We start from the raw sequence: 23,732 nt of genomic DNA on the forward strand, positions 1-23,732 counted from the left end.
TTTGATTTAATTGAATTTCTTTATTATTTGTTTTCTATTTTATTGTTTTATGCTGTCATATATATTATTTCCTTCTTTCTGCTTATGTGTAACGCCTTTGAAATTCCTACAAGTTTTTGCATATATCACTAGTTAATTCCTTTTTACTGCTGAGTAGTATTCCATGTTGTAGATGTGCCAGATTTTTTAACTCTTCACCTATGAGGCACATTTTTTCTTGTCCAGTTTTTGGCTATTACAAATAAAGCTGCAATAAACTATGGTCTATAGGTTTTTGTGTGGATATGGTTTTCATTTCTTTGGAATAAATACCTGGGATTGCAATTGCTGGATTGTATTGTATGTTTAGATTTTTAAGAAACTGCTGAACTGTTTTTCATATTGCGATTGCTGTATCATTTTGCATTCTCACCGGCAATGAATGAATGATCCAGTTTCTCTGCCTCTTCACCAGCATTTGGTATTGTCACTATTTTTTATTTTAGTTGTTCTAATAGGTATGTAGTGATAACTCATCATGGTCTCAATTTGCATTTCCCTACTGGTTAGTGATGTTGAAATCTTCTCATATGCTTATTTTTCATCTTCATATCCTCTTGTGTGAAAAATCTCTTCTGGTCTTTTCCGCATTTTCTAATTGTATTGCTTACTTTTTTTTTTTTTTTTGTGAGGAAGGTCGGCCCTGAGCTAACATCTGCAAATCCTCCTCTTTTTGCTGAGGAAGACTGGCCCTGGGCTAACATCCATGCCCATCTTCCTGCACTTTATATGGGATGCCGCCACAGCATGGCTTGCCAAACAGTGCGTTGGTGCTCGCCTGGGATCCGAACCGTCCAACCCCGGGCCGTCGCAGTGGAGCGCGAGCACTTAACCGCTTGTGCCACCGGGCAGGCCTCTATTGCTTACTTTTTTAATGTTGAATTTTGAGAATTCTTTTTATATTCTAGATGAGTCCTTTGTGAAATATGTGGTTTGTAAATACTTTCTCTCAGTCTGTTGTTTGGTTTCCATCATCTTAACTGGGTCATTCACAGAGCAAAAATTTTAAATTTTGATGAGGTCCAGTTTATTGGTTTTGTTCTTTTATAGGTCATGCTTTTGGTGTCATGTCTAAAAACTCTACTCTTTTTTTTTTAAGTTGCATCTCATTCTTTTTAAATTTGCTTTGTCATTTTTGGCTTATTAATATTTTCTAATCCTTTATATTACATATCTGAATATAAATCTGTAGGTCTCATTCTGTTGTGTATTCTTTTTTGCTGGGTGTTTTTGATAATTTTTACTTTTATGTTTTGTGAATTTTTTTTTTTACTGAGTCATATTCATGAGACTTTGTTTTTTTGTACCTCCTGTTGAGGTGCATCCCTTGGAGATAATTTATGTTTGCTTTTGCTTTGTGCTTAGGATCACTTTTTTTTTTTTTAAAGATTTTATTTATTTAATTTTTTCCCCCCAAAGCCCCAGTAGATAGTTGTATGTCATAGCTGCACATCCTTCTAGTTGCTGTATGTGGGACTCGGCCTCAGGATGGACGGAGAAGTGGTGCCTCGATGCGCACCCGGGATCCGAACCCGGGGCACCAGCATTGCAGCGCGCGCACTTAACCACCAAGCCACAGGGCCGCCCAGGATCACTTTTGACTCAAACTTATTTCACCTAAATTATTGTCCAGAGAGGGCCGGCCCCGTGGCTTAGCGGTTAAGTGTGCGCGCTCCGCTGCTGGCGGCCCGGGTTCGGATCCCGGGCGCGCACTGACGCACCGCTTCTCCGGCCATGCTGAGGCCGCGTCCCACATACAGCAACTAGAAGGATGTGCAACTATGACATACAACTATCTACTGGGGCTTTGGGGGAAACATAAATAAATAAAAATTAAAAAAAAAATTATTGTCCAGAGGTTTTTTTTTTTTGGTAAGGAAGATCAGCCCTGAGCTAACATCCATGCTAATCCTCCTCTTTTTGCTGAGGAAGACCGGCTCTGAGCTAACATCCACTGCCAATCCTCCTCCCTTTTTTTCCCCCCCAAAGCCCCAGTAGATAGTTGTACGTCATAGGTGCACATCCTTCTAGTTGCTGTTATGTGGGACGGGCCTCAGCATGGCTGGATAAGCGGTTCATCAGTGCGCGCCTGGGATCGGAACCCGGGTCGCCAGTAGCCGAGCGCGCACACTTAACTGCTAAGCCACGGGGCCGGCCCCAGAGGTTCTTCATACCTATCAGATTGTGTGAATTTAGGCTGTAAACCTGAGCACCAGTTTGTTATTTTGAATTCTCAAGGGACATATTTTTTCCTTCTCATTCTTAGTGCAAATGTTCAGAAAGGCAGTTCTCACTGCAGTTTCCTGGGGATTGGTGATGGGAAGGTTGGTTGGATTATTTCTACTTCACCCTTATACTTAGGTGTATCTTTTTTGTGCCAGGATTGTGCAGGGTGATTCCACTAGACTGTAGCTTGAGCAGATTCTCGGCTTTTTCTGTCTTTTCTATATCCTGAAGACAGAGAAAACAAAAGATCAAATTTACTGCAGTTGAGCAATTGCATTGAAAATGAAAGCTGTCTTTAGAGCTTGCTGGTCTGGGTTACTGCTGTGACTCAAGTTCTGGTCTAAGTATTCCTTAGTATCTTGCCAGCCTGGGTAGTTTTGGGTTTTTTTTTTTTTTTTTTTTTGTGAGGAACAGTGGCTCTGAACTAACATCTGTTGCCAATCTTCCTCTTTTTTTGCTTGAGGAAGATTTGCCCTGGGCTTAGATCTGTGGCAGTCTTCCTCTGTTTTGTATGTAGGTCGCTGCGGCAGCATGGCTTGATGCATGGTGTAGGTCCGCTCTGGGACCACCGGAAGCCCTGGCTGCAGAAGTGGAGTGCGTGGGACTTAACCACTACACTGCAGGCCGGCCCAATGTTTTTGCTTTTAAAAAAATCTCCCTATGTCCTGGCCTGGCAGAGTACCTAACATCAGTTGGGTTTAGAGTAAACATTTGTTGTTAGTAGTGGTATAGGTTAGAGTGACCCAAATCATAACCTGGCTTTCTCAATTTAGGGCTACAAAAACAAACACAGAAAACAAAGGAGGAAAGCACACAAATCCTTTGTATACTAATTTGCATATCATACACCTCCTCAGGACACTTCATATACTACTTAAAGTCAGCCTCTTTCTGCAGGAAATGAAACTTTATTCTGTTCAACGATCTCACAGCTAACTGAGGCAGGAAAACCTAGGTCTGGTTCCATCATGACGTCTCCACACCCATAAGAGGCCGGATTTTAGTGGTGGGTGAAGCGTCCTGAGGAGGGTGTGGTATGCAAATTAGTGTAAGAGGGATTTGCCCGCTTTCCTGGAATCCACACTGCTTTCCAAACAGAAAAACTATCTCCATTCCTAGTGCTGTACGCAGTTTTGTTGAACGATTGGGAGCTTGGATGGCTAGAATGCTCTAATTTTGATGTAGGTTGGAGATTTTTACAGGACGTGCCTCGCGTCTTCAATTTTTCTTAGTGTAGCGAACAGGAAGAACTTCTGCCCAGTAAACAGTAGGCTCTCTATGGCTACCTTACCAAGAATTTTTGAAATGAACATAATTTCTTCTTTACAGCAGAGCTTGTCATACCGTGTGCCTTAATCTTTTTCTTTGAAAGTTAAAGCACAAACTTTGTATCTTTGGGTTCAGATTTTTGTATTCTTAAGTCTTGCGCAGGCGGGGGCAGCAGTGATAAAGGAGGCTCTTAAGAGGAAGAATTCATTCTTGGTGACTGCGCCTTAGATCTGACTAAGGTTATAGACAACGACTCTGCCTTGCTTTGTTTAAAGACGCAGAGTTCTCGCGTTTGTTTTCTTTCTTAAGCTTACGGTATGCCAGATACCACGCAGACTTATTTTATCACAGTTATCATTCTCATTTTTACAGCCATGAAAAGTGCGACTCAAGTTCGGCGTCTCGCCTCGGGTATCTCTGGGATTCCAACTCAGGTCACCGCGCCCTCGTCACCACCGGTCCCCCTCAGTGCCCCGCCTTTGCCGGTCGTTGCTTGCTCCGTCCAGGCCATCTGGGGTGATGGTGGGGGTGCTGGGTGCTGGGGCCTGGCAGGGTGTGAAGCCTCCAGGAAAAACTCCAGCGCGCTAGCCTGTCCCGCGCCCTTTCTGGGTTTTGCCCTCCCCCCTCCCAGCCGGCCGGCCAGACCGGGAAACCATAGAGCTGACACAACCCAGAGCGTCCCTTCCCGGCCGCCGAGCGCTGACGCCGCGCCGCTGGGCGGAGCCTACTGGAGGGGCGGGGGAGGAGGGAGAAGCCGGCGGAGGAAAGGCTGGCCGGCCTTGCAGCGCCCCGCAGCGGTCGCGGCCTGAAGCGGTCTCGTCGGCCCTGCGGCGCTGGAGCCCTGACGCACGGGGCTCGAGAGCGAGAACGAGAGAGAAAGGGGCAGAAATGGCGGCTCCGCTCGGCTCCCGCTGAGGAGGGCGAAGCCGGCAGAGGGTCTGAGCTGTCGGTCTGGAGCATCGCTCCCGCCTCCCGCTGCCTGCCTTCTCGCGCCGACTTCGCTTCCTCTGCCCTACTCTCTCTTGTCCTCGTCCGCGCTCCGCAGAGTCCGGGGCGGCTCGTCTCTCCCGGCCCGGCTCACTGGCCCTGAGTGCCCGGCCGGCGGGCCGGCCTTCCTCGGCTCTCCCGGGCGCGGCGTGGACCCCGTCCTCCTGGCTGGACCATGGTGAACACCCGGAAGAGCTCTCTGCGCCTTCTCGGGTCCAAGTCGCCCGGGCCCGGGCCTGGGGCCGGAGCAGAGCCTGGGGCGACCGGAGGCAGCAGCCATTTCATCTCCTCTCGGACCCGCTCCTCCAAGACCCGCGCTGCCAGCTGCCCCGCCGCCAAGGCCGGGGGAAGCGGCGGCGCTGGCGCCGCTCTGGAGGAGGCCCGGGTAAGAGCGCGGGGCCCGAGTCCGGAGGCTCGCGAGTGCCGGCCCGGCCGCCGGGGCTTTGTCTGGCCGGGTTGGGGCAGGAAGCCTCCAGTGGAGACTGCTCGGGCGCTGGAGACCCGGTCTGCGGGTGCGGTGGAGGATGGCACCGGGCTAGGTAGGGCCGCGACAGCTTTGCTGGCCTGGCTCTTTTGTGTAAAGAACAGGACTTGAGACCCGGCGAGAGGGCTTTGGGGGTCTTTTAGGGGACATTAGAACGTTCTGCTTTCCGTGTCCTTGTCCCGCCTTAGAGGGGAATTCTAGGGGAACAAGAGCGTCAAGAGTCTCCGGGTGGAAGGGCTGGAGAAGAGAAGTGAAAGTTTTCTGCGGTGTCAAACCCTTCTTGTTAAGTGTGTCAGCTCCTGCCGGTGTCTAACTCCAGCATACTCTCAAACTGTTTGGGGGTGGTTCAAGTTGGTGAGGAAGTGAACGGAGAGCTCCAGTTGGCAGCCAGGCAGGGATGCTGAAAAAAGTTTGTAGCTGCTCCGACACCAACTTGAAAAACAAAATCCACGCTGTCGCCTCTCCAGGCAGGAGAGATCAAACATGATATTATAGCTGGAGAGTCAGCCAGCTAGCTAACCAAGGTGCTGGTAAGGACCTAGTGGAGCTTTCTAGTAGAGCTTTCAGGTCACAAAAGGGGCATGTCGAAAGAGACAGGTGGAATGTTTTGGATAGTAGGCATTATCATCTCCAAATTGTATGGTTTCTTGGATGTCTACATTTTTGTTATGGGGATGGTTTGTAAAAGGTGAATTAACACCATCGTCGCACTACTGCAGAAGTGATATTTGAAGAAGGTGGGTGATGATTTAGTTTTCTTTAAAAAGTGTTTGAAAGATCTTGAAATTTTATTGCTGTGTAAAACTCTAAGCTAGCACAGATATTTTATCGCTCTAAAGGAACAGTAAGTTTAGGAGATTTGTTAGGAATTCAGAAAAGAGTATTGCTTCTGTATAGAAAGAGGCTGTCTTACCAAGAGTAATTTGGCTGGAAATTGCTGTTCATTTAAAACGCTCCTTTAAACCCACACTGTTTTGTTATTCTTATGGGAGGAAAGCAATATTTTATGTTCTGTAGGAGTCTACAAGATTATGGTTTGAGTGTGCTTTTTCTCTCTATCTCGTATTGTTGACACTAATCAGAATGAACTGAGGCAGATACAACAGAAATATTTTACTGTACTGCTCTGAAATATATTTACTGTATCTTTGAAAATATATTTGGTTTTTATTTTGCTAAAAATATGGAAAATCTTTTGAAAAGTATTTTGTTTAATAGACTGTTTTGAGGCTTAGAGATATCTTAGGTTGAAATGAGAGCTAAATCTGAAAGTTGTGCAAACTATTCAGAATAATTATTCTGAAAACTAGGCTTTCTATAGAAATTATTCCAAACATATACAAACTGATTGACTTTCTAAAGCTAACATTTTCAAATAAAAGTAAGTTTAAGAAAAGCCTGCCCTCTACACTTAAGTACAAATAAAATAGTTAGACTGTAGGCATTTAATTGTATAATGCTGTGAATGCCTGGTCTATTAGAGCAGTGTCTAATTCATCTGAAGCAATTAGCTCATCTGTCACTGATCAGTTTGTGGTCCCATTTTTGAATTCGTGGGTATCATGCTGCCCTTACCCCCTGAGGAATAAGGTGAGGTAATTTGTCAAGCAGCTGTTATGGAGATGTTAAAAGGCGGGAATCAATAATCTAATGTAGAAATGAACATTTGGTAGCTTTTAAATTGCTACAAGAATGAAAGATATTAGAGCTCTTTCTAGAAGAATGCTAATGAAACTTTGTTTCAAGGATCCTTTTAACATGTTTTAAAAGACCTTAAATAATGGGCTAATGAAGTTTAATTTGAAATATTTGTTTTCCAGTTTTAAGATAATTTGTATTCTGGCTCTAGTAGATGATGGAACAAATCTAATTGCTTTCTCTGAGAAATTTAAGAGATTTGCTAATCCTGTATTGTGATTGGTCCTTTAGAAGAGGATAAGTTATAATTCTGAATTTAAGTTTTATGGACTCTATGAAGCACGTTGTATATTTCTTTGCTGTGTATTTCTGAAATGGGTTGTTTTGAGTCTGGTAAGTTCTTCTCAAGTTGGTTTTATGTTACAAGAATTTAGCACTCCTCTTGGTTCACTGGTGTACTTAAAGACATCCTCTGTCTCCAGAGTCCTAGACATTTGCTAGTGTCTGTAAAGACTTATTTGATGGAAAATGGGGTTGCTGATGCTGTTGCTTTGGGAGACCCTTATTTTTGTAGGAAGAAGTGTATTCCTCCTTATGAGATATGTAGTTGAGGAGGTTCCCCTCTTTCTACTTTTGTGTTATATTCTTCAGTTTACACTTTTTTTTTTTTTAATTTTTTTTTTTAAAGATTTTATTTATTTTTTCCCCAAAGCCCCAGTACATAGTTGTCTGTCATAGCTGCACATCCCTCTAGTTGCTGTATGTGGGACGCGGCCCCAGCATGGCCGGAGGAGTGGTGCCTCGGTGCGCACCCGGGATCCGAACCCGGGCCGCCGGCAGCGGAGCGCACGCACTTAACCACTAAGCCATGGGGCCGGCCCTCAGTTTACACTTGATGCTGATTTTTCCCCCACCTTCCCCTCTCTTTTTAGATTATTTCATCCACTGTATCTAGAGACATTTCATTTGCTCTAAAAAGCCATAGGACCATGAGCTGTGCCTGTAGTTTTGTCTTTTCCCCAAGTATGTGTGTGATGGGGAAATACACATATGATACATTCTGTAGGTTATTGGAATGATTTTCTTGTGTCCACACTTTTTAAATGTCTGGTTGACTTGTGCTATGCAGTTAGTTGTAATTACTCCTATATACTTAGCATTTTTTGTTTGTTTAGAGTGTATAAAGCTTGACCTCTTTTGGGTCAGTTAATCTGACCATCAGTAGTTAGCATTTATTTGCTCCACCTAAGAGTCGCTCTCAGCAAGGAAACTAATGCTGTATTCACAGAATTGGAAAGCAGTCTTTGAAAAATATTTCAACTGTTTTTCTACATCTGTTAGGCCTGTTTGCTGGTACTTTTGGCTTCATCACTAACTTTTTGAGATGGTCATTGACTCTTTGTCTTAGTTGAGAAGATCAAAATATTTTGAATAACTTTATAGGTAAACATGCTTTATTTTATTTAAAGAAAAATCTTTGGGTCCTTCTTTAATATGCTCTTTTATCATCCTGTACTTCTTTTCCAACACCCATGTATTTGCCAACATAACACAAGCAGAGGGGTTGAAGTTGAGGGTTAAACATGGAAAAGAAGTCTGAGAGGGAAATGTAATAATGTGTATAACTCTCAGATGAGTAGGGAAAAATACAAGTTGCTCAGAGTAGAGCAAGTTTTTCCTTATATCAGATTCACCTGGAGAACCATATAGGTGATATTGAGTAATGTGGCAAACAGTGTCCCCGTCACAATTTTGAAGCAAAGCAGCTGTGGAGTCCATATGATTATCTCTGGTAGCCAACTGAAAATACAACTTTAAAAAAATTAAATTACTGGCCATTTCTGTAGTCCGGATATACAAACTTGCAGTTTTTCAGATCATGGGTGAAACTTGTGACACTTGTAGAAGTGAATGCAGAATAATTCCTTAAATCGGTTTCCCTGGCAAGTCTTTTTAAACCATCCTTTGATAGGCCCTTGATTGCATGTCTCCTAAATACCTAGTTATAGATAAACCTATAACCTCTGGAAACCAGCTGGACAGGTGGTATGATTAACACTTGTTAAGGAGCCCAACCAGTGTCTGCACCTGAATGGGGAGTGATCCTGTGTCTTCAAGGATCCACTTCAGAAAAGTGCTGTATTTCTTTGAATGTTATATTTGGCATCTCTTTTTGGATGTACACAATAAAGTTTCATTTGTGTGCGTTACTGAGTTGATTTCTAGATATTTGGGTTTTTGGTCTTGTGCTAGAAATATTTTATATTTCTGTTATGCCTCCCCACTGGGGGAGGATTTTGTGAAAAAAGAGTTACTGAGTAAAAAGCATTTGGGATTTTTGGATAAAGATGTTCTATGGAAGCACAAAGTTAGGGGAAAAAACTCTATGTAAAATGTCTTAACTTTATTTAAACATAAGCTAGACATTTTTAGAGAGGTAAGTATTGTACATGGCTTACATCAAATAATAGAAAAGACATCTACATTAAAGTTATAATTATTGGGCCGGCCCCGTGGCTTAGTGGTTAAGTGCTCGTGCTCTGCTGCTGGCGGCCCGGGTTCGGATCCTGGGCGCGCACCGACACGCCACTTCTCCGGCTATGCTGAGGCCGCGTCCCACATACAGCAACTGGAAAGATGTGCAGCTATGACATACAACTATCTACTGGGGCTTTGGGGGGAAAAAAATAAATAAATAAAATCTTTAAAGTTATAATTATTTATTTATTTATTTATTTATTTGTCCCCCAAAGCCCCAGTAGATAGTTGTATGTCATAGTTGCACATCCTTCTAGTTGCTGTGTGTGGGACGCGGCCTCAGCATCGTTGCGTGCCCGGGATCCGAACCCCGGGCTGCCAGTAGCAGAGCGCACGCACTTAATCGCTAAGCCACGGGGCCGGCCCTACATTAAAGTTAATAGGGTGTAATTTGTGTTAGCTTTTAGATACTTTGAGTATATGCTGTCAGATCTAAACTTCAGATGCTTTTGAACTGTAAGCATTTTGATATTAGATTTTTTTTCATTTTTAGATTATTATTGTAGTTTTATTTGGAAGTAGGATATATACCTTTGGTTAAAGTCTTTCTCCCCAGACTCTTCTATTAAGTGGGTTATAAGCTCCATGAGAGCATGCAGTGGATCGTATTTTCCCCCAACTGCTGTGTTCCAGGGCCTACTGCAGCATCTGACACATAGAAAATGCTTAACAAATATTTGTTAAACGAATGAATGAATAGCGTATTGAGGAACCGATCTATTTTGTAGAAATTATGATCAGACTTTGAGAATAGAGGATAAAGAAAACACGGTCCCTACCTTCAGGACTGTAAGTATGCACGTGGTATACATATGAAAAATTATTAACAAGGTAAATCAGTTCAACGTAGAGGCCAAATGAATGACAGATACTCAACTCAGTGCAATGAGTTCTAATTCGTTACTCACTGAATGTTTTAAAGACAGAGATTATCATGTTCACAGCTGTGTCCTGAGGGCCTACAATAGTGCCTGCCAGACATAGTGCTCAATTTTTTGAATGAAGGAATGGAAAGTATGCCACATTTTAAATTATTTTCATATTGACAGTCTTCACTTTTGCTATGTTTATTTGTATTTTGCCCTTCTGCCCATTTGGTGATAGCCTAGTAAGAAGGAAAGGAGTAAACTATGGTTTATTTAGCATCTCATGCCAGGTGTTTAATGCTGTCTCATTTAATCCCTGCAACAATCCTGTAAGACAAGTGGGTGATGGTACCCCTATTTTATAGCTGAGGAGATTAAGTTGCCAAAGAGGTTAAATGGCCTGTAGAAGGCCAAATAGGTAATAAGTAGTAGGGGTAATATTTAAATCTAATTCTGTCTTCTCTACTTGTGTATCTCATTGTCTCATCTGTATTTATCACTACTTTTTGATGCCGTTCAATAAGTAGTTTCCACCAGTATCTGAAAAAGTGAAGAAGTTAGCTGTTGTACAATCAGGAAATACTGTATGTACTGTGTATAGACAGATTTTTACTAGACTCTCTGGAGTTGTGGTGTCTAGGATTGCATTGGGGCTGAAAGTGGGAACAGTAGCCTGTAGGGATATGAAATATAGGACGTTGATTTTCAGTAATTGCTTGCTGCCTGATTTCACGGGGTGGGTTTAGGGAGAGGAGCAGGCATATTGTGTAGAGATCATTTTTGCAATATTTTTGCTTCCCGATATTTTAAAGATGGCTTGGGGGAAAAAAAAGTCCCTATAAAGAGACTAAGTCTGGGGCCTTGTGGTCTCCAATTGAAGTGTACTTGTGCTGCCATCTTTCCCTCTGCTTGGTGATACTGATTTATCAGTGTGTACATTTTCTTTTATGCTCTGGGAATCTTTTTATCTCTGGAGTAGATAAGTGTTTTCCATTTGAAAAAAAATGTTTTATACTTTAAACCTCTTGAAAAGACATATGGCATATTTATATATGAAGATATATACTAGGGAATTAAACATTTTTAGCATTATTAGTTTGCATCTGTATTCTAGGACCCAAATTAGGATATATGAAGCAGTGGTGCTTCAGATACTCATAATGATATGTTCTATAATCTTGCCAGATAGGAGCTTGGAGGTAACTGAACCTAACTTTTGGTGGTGAGGCTTGCTTATTCATTTGTTCTTTCATTCAATCAATAAATATTTATTAAGCAGCTACTACATTAAAATATAAGTGCCATGTGGGCAAGCATTTTTGTCTCTTTGGTTCACTGTTACAGGGCTGCCGTGTAGCAAAAGTCAAGGAGGCACCATTCACACTATAGTCTATGTGAATGGCACCCCCTGGAGTTGTTAGTGCACTCTTTGTGTGTTATATGCTGCGGTTAACATCCTCATGCAATGTCCCTTGAGGATTTGGTGTGGGAATTTGAGATAACCCAGGAGTGGAATAAGTATACATGTACTTAAATAATTATCTCCGGATTTGCTGCTCTAGTCTCCACTTCTAGGAGTAATGTATAGGGGTTCCTATGTCCCCACACTCCTGCCAATGTTTGGCAATGTGTAGCTTTTTAATTGCTTTTCTTTGATTACTAATGAGAATGAGCAACTCTTTATGTCCATAGTAATTTTTTTTTTTGATTTCCTCATCTCTAAAATGCTTGCTAATGTCTTTTGCCCATTCTTCTGTTTTCTACTGGAGTTACTGTTTTTCCTTGTTTTCTAATAGTATTATAAATCAGTGGCATTTAACTTTTTTTGTCCCATAGTAAGGGATACTGTTTATGTTGTGACTCTGTACATACATATAGTTTTACCTTTCCTATTTAGGTCTTTGATTTCTTTCATTCAGTCTACTAGATAACCTTTCCTTTGTAGTGCCACTTTATTGTACACCAAGTTCCCATATATGTTTACTCTGATCTCTCTTCTTTTTTGTTGGTCTGATTATTTTTGTGGCAGTACCATACTGTTGCTGTGAGTGTGGTTTTGAGCTATCTCGTAGTATCCTAAAAGACAAGATCCTTCTCTTTGTTATTTTTCAAAATTGACTTAGATATTCAAGGATCTTTATTTTTTTCATATACATTTCCAATTAAGATTACAGAGTTCCTCAAAAGATCCGACTAGAATTTTGATTGGGAATGTATTTGAATTCCTAGATTATTTTGCAGAGAATTGACACCTTCATAATAAGTTATCCAAGAGTAAGGAACATCTCTTACATAACACAGTTCATATATTTCTCTTGTGGAATTTGATGCTTTCTTCGTGACCTAATACACTGTCAGTTTTGGTAAATGTTCTTTTGTTCTTGGGAGAAATGTGTATTTTCTCTTAGATATAGAAAAATTCAAATACGTATTATGGAAAACATTAAGAGATGGAAAATATTATAGTGTGAATTTATTGGCTATTCAGATACTCAAATTTCCTATTTTGTCCCATAGTAAGATTCTACCTAATTTTTTAATTCAAATTAGTTTTGTTATTGTTCAGATTCTCCTAGTATATATGGTTTTTAAATAAACTTTTTATTTTAGAATAGTTTCTAATCTCCTTCTTGCTTTATTTGATTCATTGGTTATCTAGAAGTCTATTGCTTATTTTTCCAAACAGTTGGGCATTCATTTTCCAATTATCTTTTGGTTATTTACTTCTAGTTTAATACCACTGTGTTCAGAGAACGTACTCCATATGATTTTGATCTTTTGAAATTTGTTCTGATTTATTTTTGTCACCCTGATTATAGTTAGTTTTGGTAAATGTTCCATGTACACTTGAAAAGAGTCTGAATTCTGCAGTTGGGGGTGCAGTGTTACAGACATGTCCACTAGGTTATATTTGTGCATCTTCTGCTGATTTTTATTTTTATTTTTTTTTTAATTTTATTTATTTATTTTCCCCCCAAAGCCCCAGTAGGCAGTTGTATGTCATAGCTGCACATCCTTCTAGTTGCTGTATGTGGGATGCAGCCTCAGCATGGCCGGAGAAGCTGTGCATCCCTGCGCGCCCAGGATCCGAACCCGGGCCGCCAGCAGCGGAGCGCATGCACTTAACCACTAAGCCATGGGGCTGGCCCTTCTGCTGATTTTAAAGTAAAATATATATATATTTGTGATTGCTCTTAAGACCTGATCTTCTGTTTATTAACTCCTGTTTTTTTTTTTTTTGTGAGGAAGATCAGCCCTGAGCTAACATCCAAGCCAATCCTTCCTCTTTTTTTTGCTGAGGAAGACTGGCCCTGAGCGAACATCCATGCCCATCTTCCTCCACTTTATATGGGACACCACCACAGCATGGCTTGACAAGGGGTGTGTCGGTGCGTGCCCAGGATCCGAACCCGGGCTGCTAGCAGCGGAGGTGTGCACTTAACCGCTAAGCCACGAGGTGGCCCCCAACTCTTGTTTTTTTCTTTAAAAAAATTATATTGTGTCTAACTACATCCTCTTTAACATGCTCGTTTAGTGTTCCACCTCCCATCCTGCTCTATGTTGTTTAGAATTTTAGTTCTGATTTTGTATGGATATAAGTACTTTTTCTTTTTCTTTGGAGTTTGTTTCAGTAACAGTAATTTGCACTAAGTTACCAGTTTGATTATCTTACTTTTTATATCTTGCATTATTATTCTGTATTTGTTTCTCTTTTTTGTGAGTAGTTCCTCCAAGAATATTTTCAGTCTGGGACTTTTTGTGACAAAGTTTCTGAGGCATTACATGCCTGATAATATTTTCATTTTGCTCTTTCATTTCAATGAAAAACTGGCTGGATACTTTAAGAATATTACTTTATTGTTGTCTTGTATCCAGTGTTACTCTTTTTTTTTTTAAAGATTTTATTTATCTATTTTTTCCCCCCAAAGCCCCAGTAGATAGTTGTATGTCATAGCTGCACATCCGTCTAGTTGCTGTATGTGGGACGCGGCCTCAACATGGCCGGAGAAGCGGTGCGCGCCCGAGATCCGAACCCGGGCCGCCAGCAGCGGAGCGTGTGCACTTAACCGCTAAGCCACGGGGCCGGCACCCCAGTGTTACTCTTGAAGTTGGTCTGATTCTTTTGTAGGTATTGTGTTCTTTCTCATTTTAAGTTTATAGAATTTTTTTTTTGTCTTCATAAATTTTACTGTATTTCAGGTCTGGGTTTTTCCTTCACTCTCTTGTTTGGCAATCTTAGACCTTTCGGTCTGTAATTTTTCATCTGTTTTTGATTGTGGTAAATTTATCATTTTTTCTTAATAATGATAATATAAACTTATTATTTCTTCAGATATTACTTCTCTTTCTTTTTCACTCCTTCTGGAACTTGTTGGCACCTAGAAAAATTTTGTCTGTAAACTGATAATTAAACAAACTTTTTAAGCACTTTTGATGTCATGCTGGAGAAATTTGCTGACAGTTCCTTGTGTAATCAAGACTTTGTGCATCTTGTAGCAGACCTCTGTTGACCATTTTCATGCCTGTGTGTTAAGTGGCCCACTCGTCAGGGGATAAGGCCTTGAAGTTGCTTGATGAAAGTTCATTTCCTTTACAGCTTACTAATACCCTTTAGCTAGAGCATACTCCAGTGCTCACACTTAGGGTGAGTGTTGTATTTGGGTACTTGATTATGCAAGTTAAGGGAATCGGCTTTTAAAAAGCAAAACCAGACTCCAGTGCAGAGCTGTACCTTCTTAATCAGTGACACATTTATAAGAAATTTAAATTTATGTATAGAAACAGTAGGAGAAGCTTCATTAAGAAATGTGCACAAAGAAGAGAGAAACTGGCAGCACAAATTCGTGAGCTGGTGAGTGGTTTCTACGTTAAAATTTTGCAAATATTTTTAATTAATTTTAAAGTTAAAATTTTAATTTAATTTTCATTTTTTGGTTTTGCTATTCTAATTCAGTTTCCCAATATATCAGATGGGAGAATTGAGAGGAAGTTATAGTTGCCTAAGGCCATACAATTACTTAGAAACAGCAGTTCAACTGGAAATGGATGTGTCTTTCTTTAATTCTTTAGTATCTTTGAGTAACTCTATGTGCCAGACACTGAAGAGAAAAGAGTATGCAAGACTCTTGAGGGCCGGCCCCTTGGCTTAGCAGTTAAGTACGCGCACTCCGCTGCTGGCGGCCTGAGTTCGGATCCCGGGCATGCACCGACGCACCCCTTCTCCGGCCATGCTGAGGCTGCATCCCGCATACAGCAACTAGAAGGATGTGCAGCTATGACATACAACTATCTACTGGGGCTTTGGGGGGAAAAAAAAAAATAAATAAAATTATAAAAAAAAAAGACTCGACCTCAGCTTTTTGGCAAAATATTTTATTTTTATTTAAAAATTATGAAATAATTATTTCAAACGACACGGAAGTGTGCAGAAAAAAATAAAGGGCCTTTCCCTGCCCCACTCATTCCTCCAGTTTATTCTTCCTAGGGATAACCACTGTTAAAGCTGGTGTACGTCTTTCCAGACCATTGTGCGTGTATATATGGGTTGTTTATGTGTGTATATTTTTAACAGAAATGGAATCAAACCCTATCTATATACTATTTATGATAGTTACTTTTCTACTTAACTATGTTTCGTGTACATTCTTTCCTATCTGTTCTACTTGATGGCTGTCTAATATTGTTCTATCATTATACTGTCACTTATTTAACTGTTCTCTATTGGTACTCAGGTTGTCTCCATGGTTTTAAAGATTTTATTTATTTAATTTTTCCCCCCAAAGCCCCAGTAGATAGTTGTATGTCATAGCTGCACATCCTTCTAGTTGCTGTATGTGGGACTCGGCCTCAGGATGGACGGAGAAGTGGTGCCTCGATGCGCACCCGGGATCCGAACCCGGGCCACCAGCATTGCAGCGCGCGCACTTAACCACCAAGCCACAGGACCGGCCCTCCATGGTTTTAATATTATAAATAAAGTAACAGAAAATGACCTTTCTCTTTCAGGTGAAGTGGAATTACTGGGTCAAATGTACATGTATTTTAAATTTTTATAGGTTTTGTCAAATTGTCCTATAAACAGGCTAAATCAATGTGTACCCCACTCCCCAGTACTCTCAGCACTGTTAAGTTTTTAACAGTGGGCTTTAACTTCATTGAATGGCAGAGACTGTCTTATCATCAAGTATCTTTAATATCTAACACAATAATAGGTGCCTAATAAATTTTGTTTGTGGAAGGGATGAATCACTAAAGATAATAAGCTTTTGAAGTTATATTAATCCTGCAAAGGAAACAAGTATCCTTACTTGAGACTGTATCCGCTGGCAGGCTGTAGGTGTCATATTTATTACTTATACTACCTTACTTGATTCTTCTAACAATCTTAGGAGGTAAATAGTAGTTTTTGAATTACAGTGGTAGTGCTGCAGTTTACCAGGGTTCTGTCCAACTTGGAAGTCTGTGGCATTTTTCAGTAACCGTGTTGTCTCTTTCTCATCATAAGTAATGTAATATTTTCAGATTAAAAAAATTATCTTTATCTTCCTGGAAGAAAAATGCATTTCAAATTATAATAGACTATTTTTATCTTTTTTACAACTCCTCAGCTTGCTTCTATATATTTTTTTCCCTTTATATATTCTTTTATGATGATGGTTTAGAAATATTAAACTAGTAAGCCATTGCTCTTGGGATATTGAAGGAAAATCGAGGGCGTTTTGTGTGCCTGAAGTTTTAGAACTTTATAGAATAGTATTGGCCCTAAGTAAATAAACAGCAGAGTGAGTTTTGTTTTCTGCAGTCATGGTAACTGCTGCCCCTGTGCATTCTTTTTACAAATGAAAGAAAAAGAAATTGACTGCACTCTAAGCTTTCTCATGAAAACAGGAGTGCTTATTTTAAAAAAAGGTAGAAAAAAATTCTGTCTTATAAAGGAAATTGGAAAAAATTGATTGCACCCATATACTTTCTGATCTAACCTCGGGGATAATGTTTCTATTCTGTTTTCCCGGTCTCTTTGAGGATCTTCTTCTCATCAGTTGCCTTACTCTTTAAAATTTTATTTTATTCTCTTCTATGGTTCCTTTTCTTCTGTGTACAAGAAATAAGGTTGTCTTTTCTTTTAAAAAAAGAAGATCTTTCCCTGACTTCTCTGACTTTGTAACCTGTTGTCTTATTTCTTTCTTAATGCTGACATTTTTTTTTTTTTTTGTGAGGAAGATCAGCCCTGAGCTAACATCCATGCCAACACTCCTCTTTTTGCTGAGGAAGGCCAGCCCTGAGCTAACATCTAATGCCAATCCTCCTCCTTTTTTTCCCCTTTTTCTCCTCAAAGCCCCATAGTTGTATGTTATAGTTGCACATCCTGCTAGTTGCTCTATGTGGGACGCGGCCTCAGCATGGCCCTGCAAGCAGTGCATCCGTGTGCGCCCGGGATCCGAACCCTGGTTGCCAGTAGCGGAGCGCGTGCACCTAGCTGCTAAGCCATGGGGCTGGCCTCTTACATTTTTTTTTTTAATTGAGGTCACATTGGTTTATAACATTATATAAATTTCAGGTGTACGTCATTATATTTCTACTTCTGTATAGACTACATCGTGTTCACTACCAAAAGTCTAGTTTCCACCTGTCACTATACACGTGTGCCCCTTTAGCCCTTCCCCAACCCCCTTCCCTTCTGATAACCAGCAGTCTATTCTCTGTATCTATGTGTTTGTTGTTGTTGTTTTATCTTCCACACATGAGTGAAATCATATGGTATTTGGCTTTCTCCATCTGACTTATTTCGCTTAGCATAATACCCTCAAGGTCCGTCCATGTTGTCAAGATTCAGCTGATCTGGCTGGTTAGGTGGGTGTCCTCTTCCCTCACTGCTCCATGTGCGTCCCTCCTGAAGCTGACACTTCTTATGAGTAGCTCTGTAGTCATCACCTGTGAGAAAGTTTCTAACGTCTCTCTCAGTTCTTCATCTAGTGATTTCCACTCAGCATTTTGGAGAAATTGCCCTATCAGAAGTTACAGTGACCTCCTAATTACCAATCCACAGGTTTATCAGCTTTCCTCCTGTTGAGTCTTTTGGAGCAAACTTCTATTCCTCCTGTTTTAGTGAGACACTGTATTTTTCTCTAGTTTATATGAGATCCTTTCTGCTCGTCCCTTTAATGTAGACATTTTTTATGTTTTGGCTTATGCCCTCTTGTTTTTACATTCTGTACATTACCTATGATCTTTTATTACTGTTTCATATCTATCTCTTGTTTTTACATTCTGTACATTACCTATGATCTTTTATTACTGTTTCATATCTGAGGTGAGTGGTCACCTCACTCTTTCTCAGAGCTGTGTTTCCCACAGCCTCATAGACATCTCCCTAGATTTCTGGCTAGAATTCTAACCCTAACATTCAAAATCAGAATTCAGCATTACACCTCTCCCTTCAACATCTGTCCCCAAGGCTACCCCTTCACCCCCTAAACAGTAACAACCACTTTTTACACCTGTCCTTATTGTCTTTATTTTGAGTACTGGTATCACTAATCTTAGTTATTCTGCTTTCTGGAATCAGTTTCTTATTTTCTGCTTTTACAATTCTAGATGAGGCCATCATCAAGTCTTGAATTAATTTAGTGGTCTGCTAATTCACTTATTTCCTTGAATTTCCTTTTTCTTTCTTTCTTTTTTTTTTTGTGAGGAAGATTGGCCCTGCACTAACATCTGTTGCCAATCTTCCTCTTTTTTTTTTTCTTCCCAAAGCCCCAGTACGTAGTTGTGTATCATTGTTGTAGAGTTGTAGCTCTTCTGTGTGGGATGCTGCCTCAGCATGGCTTGATGAGTGGTGCATAGGTCCACGCCCAGGATCCACACTGGCGAACCCCAGGCTGCCAAAGTGGAACGCGCAAACTTAACTGCTATGCCTCCTGGCTGGCCCCTGAATTTCTCATTTTTTTAATGCTATACTTGGATGCATTCTTTTTGTCTTTTCCTTAAAGTCCAGGTTATAGATTTCTGACAAATTCTGATCTGGGCAGGAAACCTTCCCTGAAAAGCAGAGCAGCATAAATTCTTCTCTGCTTCATTATTCTCAGGTTCTTTTGTCTAATTTTATGAGATTTGTGGTAGAATAGTGGTCAGTATTCGTGATAGCTGATGAATGTGGTTTAAGAGACTCTAAGATTTGAGGAGAAAATGATTTTTGCAAATTAGAAAAATTATCTAACTATTTCAGAAGGTTAGAGTTTAGAGAAAAAAGTCATTGAGGTGGCGATGACTGTCTTTTCATTGTACTTTTACTTTCTGTAGCATTTGACACTGTTACTATTATACTTCTCTTGGAACTTATCTCATCCTTGAGTCATGTTCCTCTGACCATTCTGTGTATTCCGTTATTATGTTGTTACAAATAAAATCCACATCATTTGTGATGTCTTTCTTCATCTCTACTAGCAGTTACTATTTTTTGTGTTTTGCTTTCAGCGAGTTGTGTACTTACTATATACCATATATCATCATTGTGACCATTTGTCTACCCAATACCTTGTATATTGAGTTCAAGTAGATCTTAATCTTCTTTTTTTTGCTGTTGCTCCTCCCATGTCTTATGTACACAGTAGGTCCTCAATAAATGTTTGTTAAATGAAATTTTGCCCTTAGTCTGAGATGCCTCTTCTACTAATGGATTGTAACCACTCTGACACAGATTGCTAAATGACTGTGGGGAGATTGCATAATTTCTCTTAAATGTCTTTATCCTGAAATTGGCAACACCTTCCCTCGAAGGGCTGGGTTATAATTAACTAGTAAAATGCTTTGAAGATGAAAAAGTTAAGGTTGAGCATTATGATCATCCTATTAAAGGTCAACTGTTAGTATCAGGTTTGTAGGAAAAAGCTTTCCCAAAGCTTGAAGTTACTTAAGTGGTGCTGAAGTAAGTATTTTGTATGTATTTACCTCTTGGTTATTTGCTTTACTTAAGTCCCTATATTTCTTTGGCGGGAAGGAGTCTTTTGTTGTTTATTCTGAGGTGTCTTGTCACAGAGCCAAGGCAAGATTGAAACCCTTCTGTGATAAGAGAAGTACAATAGTATAGTGCTGCAGTTAGGATGATGTGCCTCATATTAGACTTAAACCGTATTATATGCCAGAGGTCCTCAAACTTGTGTGTACCAAGAATCGTTTGGAGGCCCCCATTAAAAATATCCCACCTCCAGAGATTCTAGTTTAGCAGGTTATGTTTCTTTAATGAGAAATCCAGGTGATTTCTGATTCAGTTAGTGTGTGGACAACACTTTGAGAGACACTTCTGAATGGAACTAAAAAAGCCAGTAGAATATGAGAGAGTGACCAATAAATAAACATACAAACTAATTTGAGTTGATATTCAGAGTTATGTAATGACTCAAATTATTTAAAAAATGACTACACTTCAAATACTTTACTATTTTGTCTTTAATTCAGTAAGTACATAGTACTTATTCCCAGAATGTTTGTGAAACTTCATAACCTGCAGATGCTCCCTGAAAAAAGAGAGCTTGAAGAAATAAGTTCGTGAAATGTTATATACTATCTTCCATGCTTAGAGATTTATACTGCATGTTAACATGTTAAAGACTCTTAGAAGTCCTGCAGCAAAAAACCTTGGACCTCATTGTTTCTCAAATTTATTTGACCATGAGCCTTCCTTTGTTTTCCCTAATAGTTCCTATTAATAATTTATTGAACAAACTTGGGGACATTTTGCTTGTCTTTTTTTTTTTGCTTGGTATTGTGTGGAATTAAAAAGAAGTAGGGTATTTTTGGTAATAAAAGAATTTAAAATCTTGCTGGAATCTCACGATTTAGACATGACACTTTAGAGATGGTAAATATATAATGCTAAGTTGAATATAATCAAGTGCCAGAATGTTTAGTAGAGTTGCAGCTAGTGGAGGGTAAAGGTCAATTTAGGTTAGATTCTTCAGGTGAGATTCCATGAAAGAGATGGATCTTGAAGGTTGAGTGGTAGGGCTTCTAAATTAGAAGCCCTACTATCTAAATTGGTAAAGTAGTTTACAGGTTTCAGTTTCTGTATTCACAAATATACCTTAGCTTAGAACATATGACATTGCTTACTCAGTGCCTGCTGGTTGAATATGTTATATAATAATACATTTCAAACTTCATGTGCATAAGAATCACTTGGGGATCTTGTCAAAATTGTGTCTGATTGGATAAGTCTGGGGTGGAGCACATTTGGAGCAACAAATGAGAGTAATCACATCTTGGATGAATAGTTGAGTTAGATGACCTTTAAGGCACACTGTAACCTTGGTATTTATAAATATCCTAGGGTAGAGTCTCTGAGGTAGTAGAAAGAGAACTATATTAGGAATGGAAGGACCTAAATTCTAGTTTTTTTGCTCTAATCCTATTAGTCATTTGTTAGCCATGTGACCTTGGGCTAGTTAGTAAATACTAAGCTCAGAGATAAGTGAACTCTGTTCAAGGGTGAGTTGGAGCAGGCAAGGGCCTGGGGAGGTGAAATAATACAATGTTAAGAAACACTCATTTGTTGAGTACAGTAAGCATGTTTATTGATAAAGTACTATTGCATGATTGAATTACATCTTAAGTGGTTTTTCCTCCTCTACTGAGGATAGTTTAGAAGTAGCTAACCAGTTTTTCTTGGGAACTTAAACTAATAAGTGGTGGTGTATGAAACTAATAAGTGGCGGTGTATGTTTCACAACTAACATGTTTATTATCCTTAATTGTAGACACTCTGATGTTTGAACTTCTAATTGTTTTTCCCTTTGTGCCTTTTAGTACAAGCGTGATCTTGTGGCTTTAAAACTAGCTCATGGTAAATTGTATTATAGCACAAAATTAGAAATTGGTCTTTTTGTGAAAAAATTTTTCATAGGTGAAGGTTAATTTTATAGGTTATACTTGGATACCGTTAAACATAATGCAAATATTTCTTATGTTTGTTTGCTGGTGACTACATTTTGACTATTTGTGTAATATAGTTGTCTTGCTTTGGGAATATATAATGTGCATTTATGAAATGGACAGTTTTTATGTATTTTTCTTAAGAAATTTGTAGCATAAAAGGAAACAAAACTCATATTTACATGGTAGCATATTGAAAATGATCATATATACCTTTGAAATACTGATCTATAATGTCAAGTGATAAAGTATTAGCATGTGAGTTAAATCTTCTTTAAAGAAAAGGTTAATCTTTCCCCCACCCACCCAGCATCCCAGGAATGGAGTGGTGAAGAAGAGAGCTGCTGTGCAGAGACAGTGACCTTCCTATAGTCTGAGGACATGCAGCCGGACAGGGAATGATGGAAGCGTGATGGATGGAGCTCTCTGGTTGAGAGATTGGTTACATTAAACAAATTAATTGAAAGAGCAAGTAAATAAATGTATTGAAGCTAATGGAAGCCAGGTTTCTCTCTGAGAAGGGCTTACAAACATAAAAGGGGAAAGTCTAGAAAGAAACTTAAGGTGTGGAATTAGAAGTAGAAGCATTGGTGTACATGCATTTGAATTTTATTATTTATCCACGGATAAATAGGTATAGATGTGTATGTTTATATATTCATATATTTCCCAGCTCTCTCTGTGGAGAGGACTCAATAGCAGTGAAATCTCAGTAACAATAAGCACACCTACTGTCCAGATCTTGGTTTCTAAATATTGTCCTTGACTAAAAGGAACCAGGGCTCCTTGGAAAAATGGCTTAAGTCTAGGGTCAGGGAGGGAAAGTACAAGATGACCCTAGAGATTTCTTTTATGCCAGAGAGTAAGAAACTACTTAAAATGATGGGGACATGTCAAAAGAATAGAGGAACCACTTTGAAAGGGCTCCCGATGGCCAAATCTTGTATAATTTGAGCGACAAAATAAATAGAGTAATGGGTTATAACCCATAGAATAAAATAAGAATCCACTAGCCCATACTGACATAAATAAATGAGTAAATGATGAATTGGGTTGGGGGAGAGGGAAAGCTCTTGAAAGTAGAATGCCCACTGAAAAATGTAGAATGAATGATGGGATTAGATAATCACCATCATAGTGGTATTGGAGAAAGGCAAGAGTAGTCAATGAATGCTACAGCTGCTGGGTGGAGGTTTGATGAGAAACAGGATATTGGTGAATTATCTGTATAGTTTCACATAAAATCTAATCAAATACAAAGGGAAAAATAGTGATTTTACAGTGAAGAAACCTGGCAGACACCAGTTTGACCAGGTGATCAGTATTATACTTAATAGTGGGTAGGTATGGTATGCACAGTATCATTTCTGTATATTCTTTCCAAGAATGTATGGCCTGAATCTGGTTATGAGGAACATCATACAGACCCAGATTGAGGGTCATCCTAGAGAATGAAAGGCCTGCACTCTTTACAATCAAGGGTGTGAAAGATAGGGAAAGGCTAAAAAACTGTTTCAGTTTGAAGCAGGCAGAGACAATTTGAAAACTAAATACAATATGTGTTCCTGGGCAGGATCCTGAACCAGAAAGGAAAGAGAGACACTGTTGGGACATTTGGTAAAATTTGACTGTGTCTTTGCATTGGCTCTGTGTTATATCAATGTTGATTTCCTTGTTGGGAGAGTTAATTCATGCCAGTTAGCAAAGTGCCCTTGTTTTGGGAGGTACACGCTGGAGTATTTATGAGAGAAATGAAG

The 23,732-nt window shown here is 39.8% G+C and overlaps 1 protein-coding gene across 3 annotated transcripts in view; it reads left to right on the forward strand.

Annotated features, from left to right (window-relative positions):
• Positions 1-4,347: 4,347 nt before the first annotated feature.
• The window catches only part of ATAD2B (ATPase family AAA domain containing 2B), a 150,412-nt gene continuing 131,027 nt past the window's right edge, over positions 4,348-23,732 (forward strand). For all 3 annotated transcript variants that reach the window (XM_004418290.2, XM_014782123.2, XM_004418291.2), the window contains exon 1: positions 4,348-4,906. In XM_004418290.2, the coding sequence (XP_004418347.1) occupies positions 4,697-4,906 (210 nt within the window). In that variant the 5' untranslated portion in view covers positions 4,348-4,696. The remainder of the gene's footprint in view (positions 4,907-23,732) is intronic.

This window comes from Ceratotherium simum, chromosome 11 (assembly GCF_057802395.1).
Source record: "Ceratotherium simum simum isolate JZ-2026a chromosome 11, ASM5780239v1, whole genome shotgun sequence".
Lineage (NCBI taxonomy): Eukaryota > Metazoa > Chordata > Mammalia > Perissodactyla > Rhinocerotidae > Ceratotherium > Ceratotherium simum.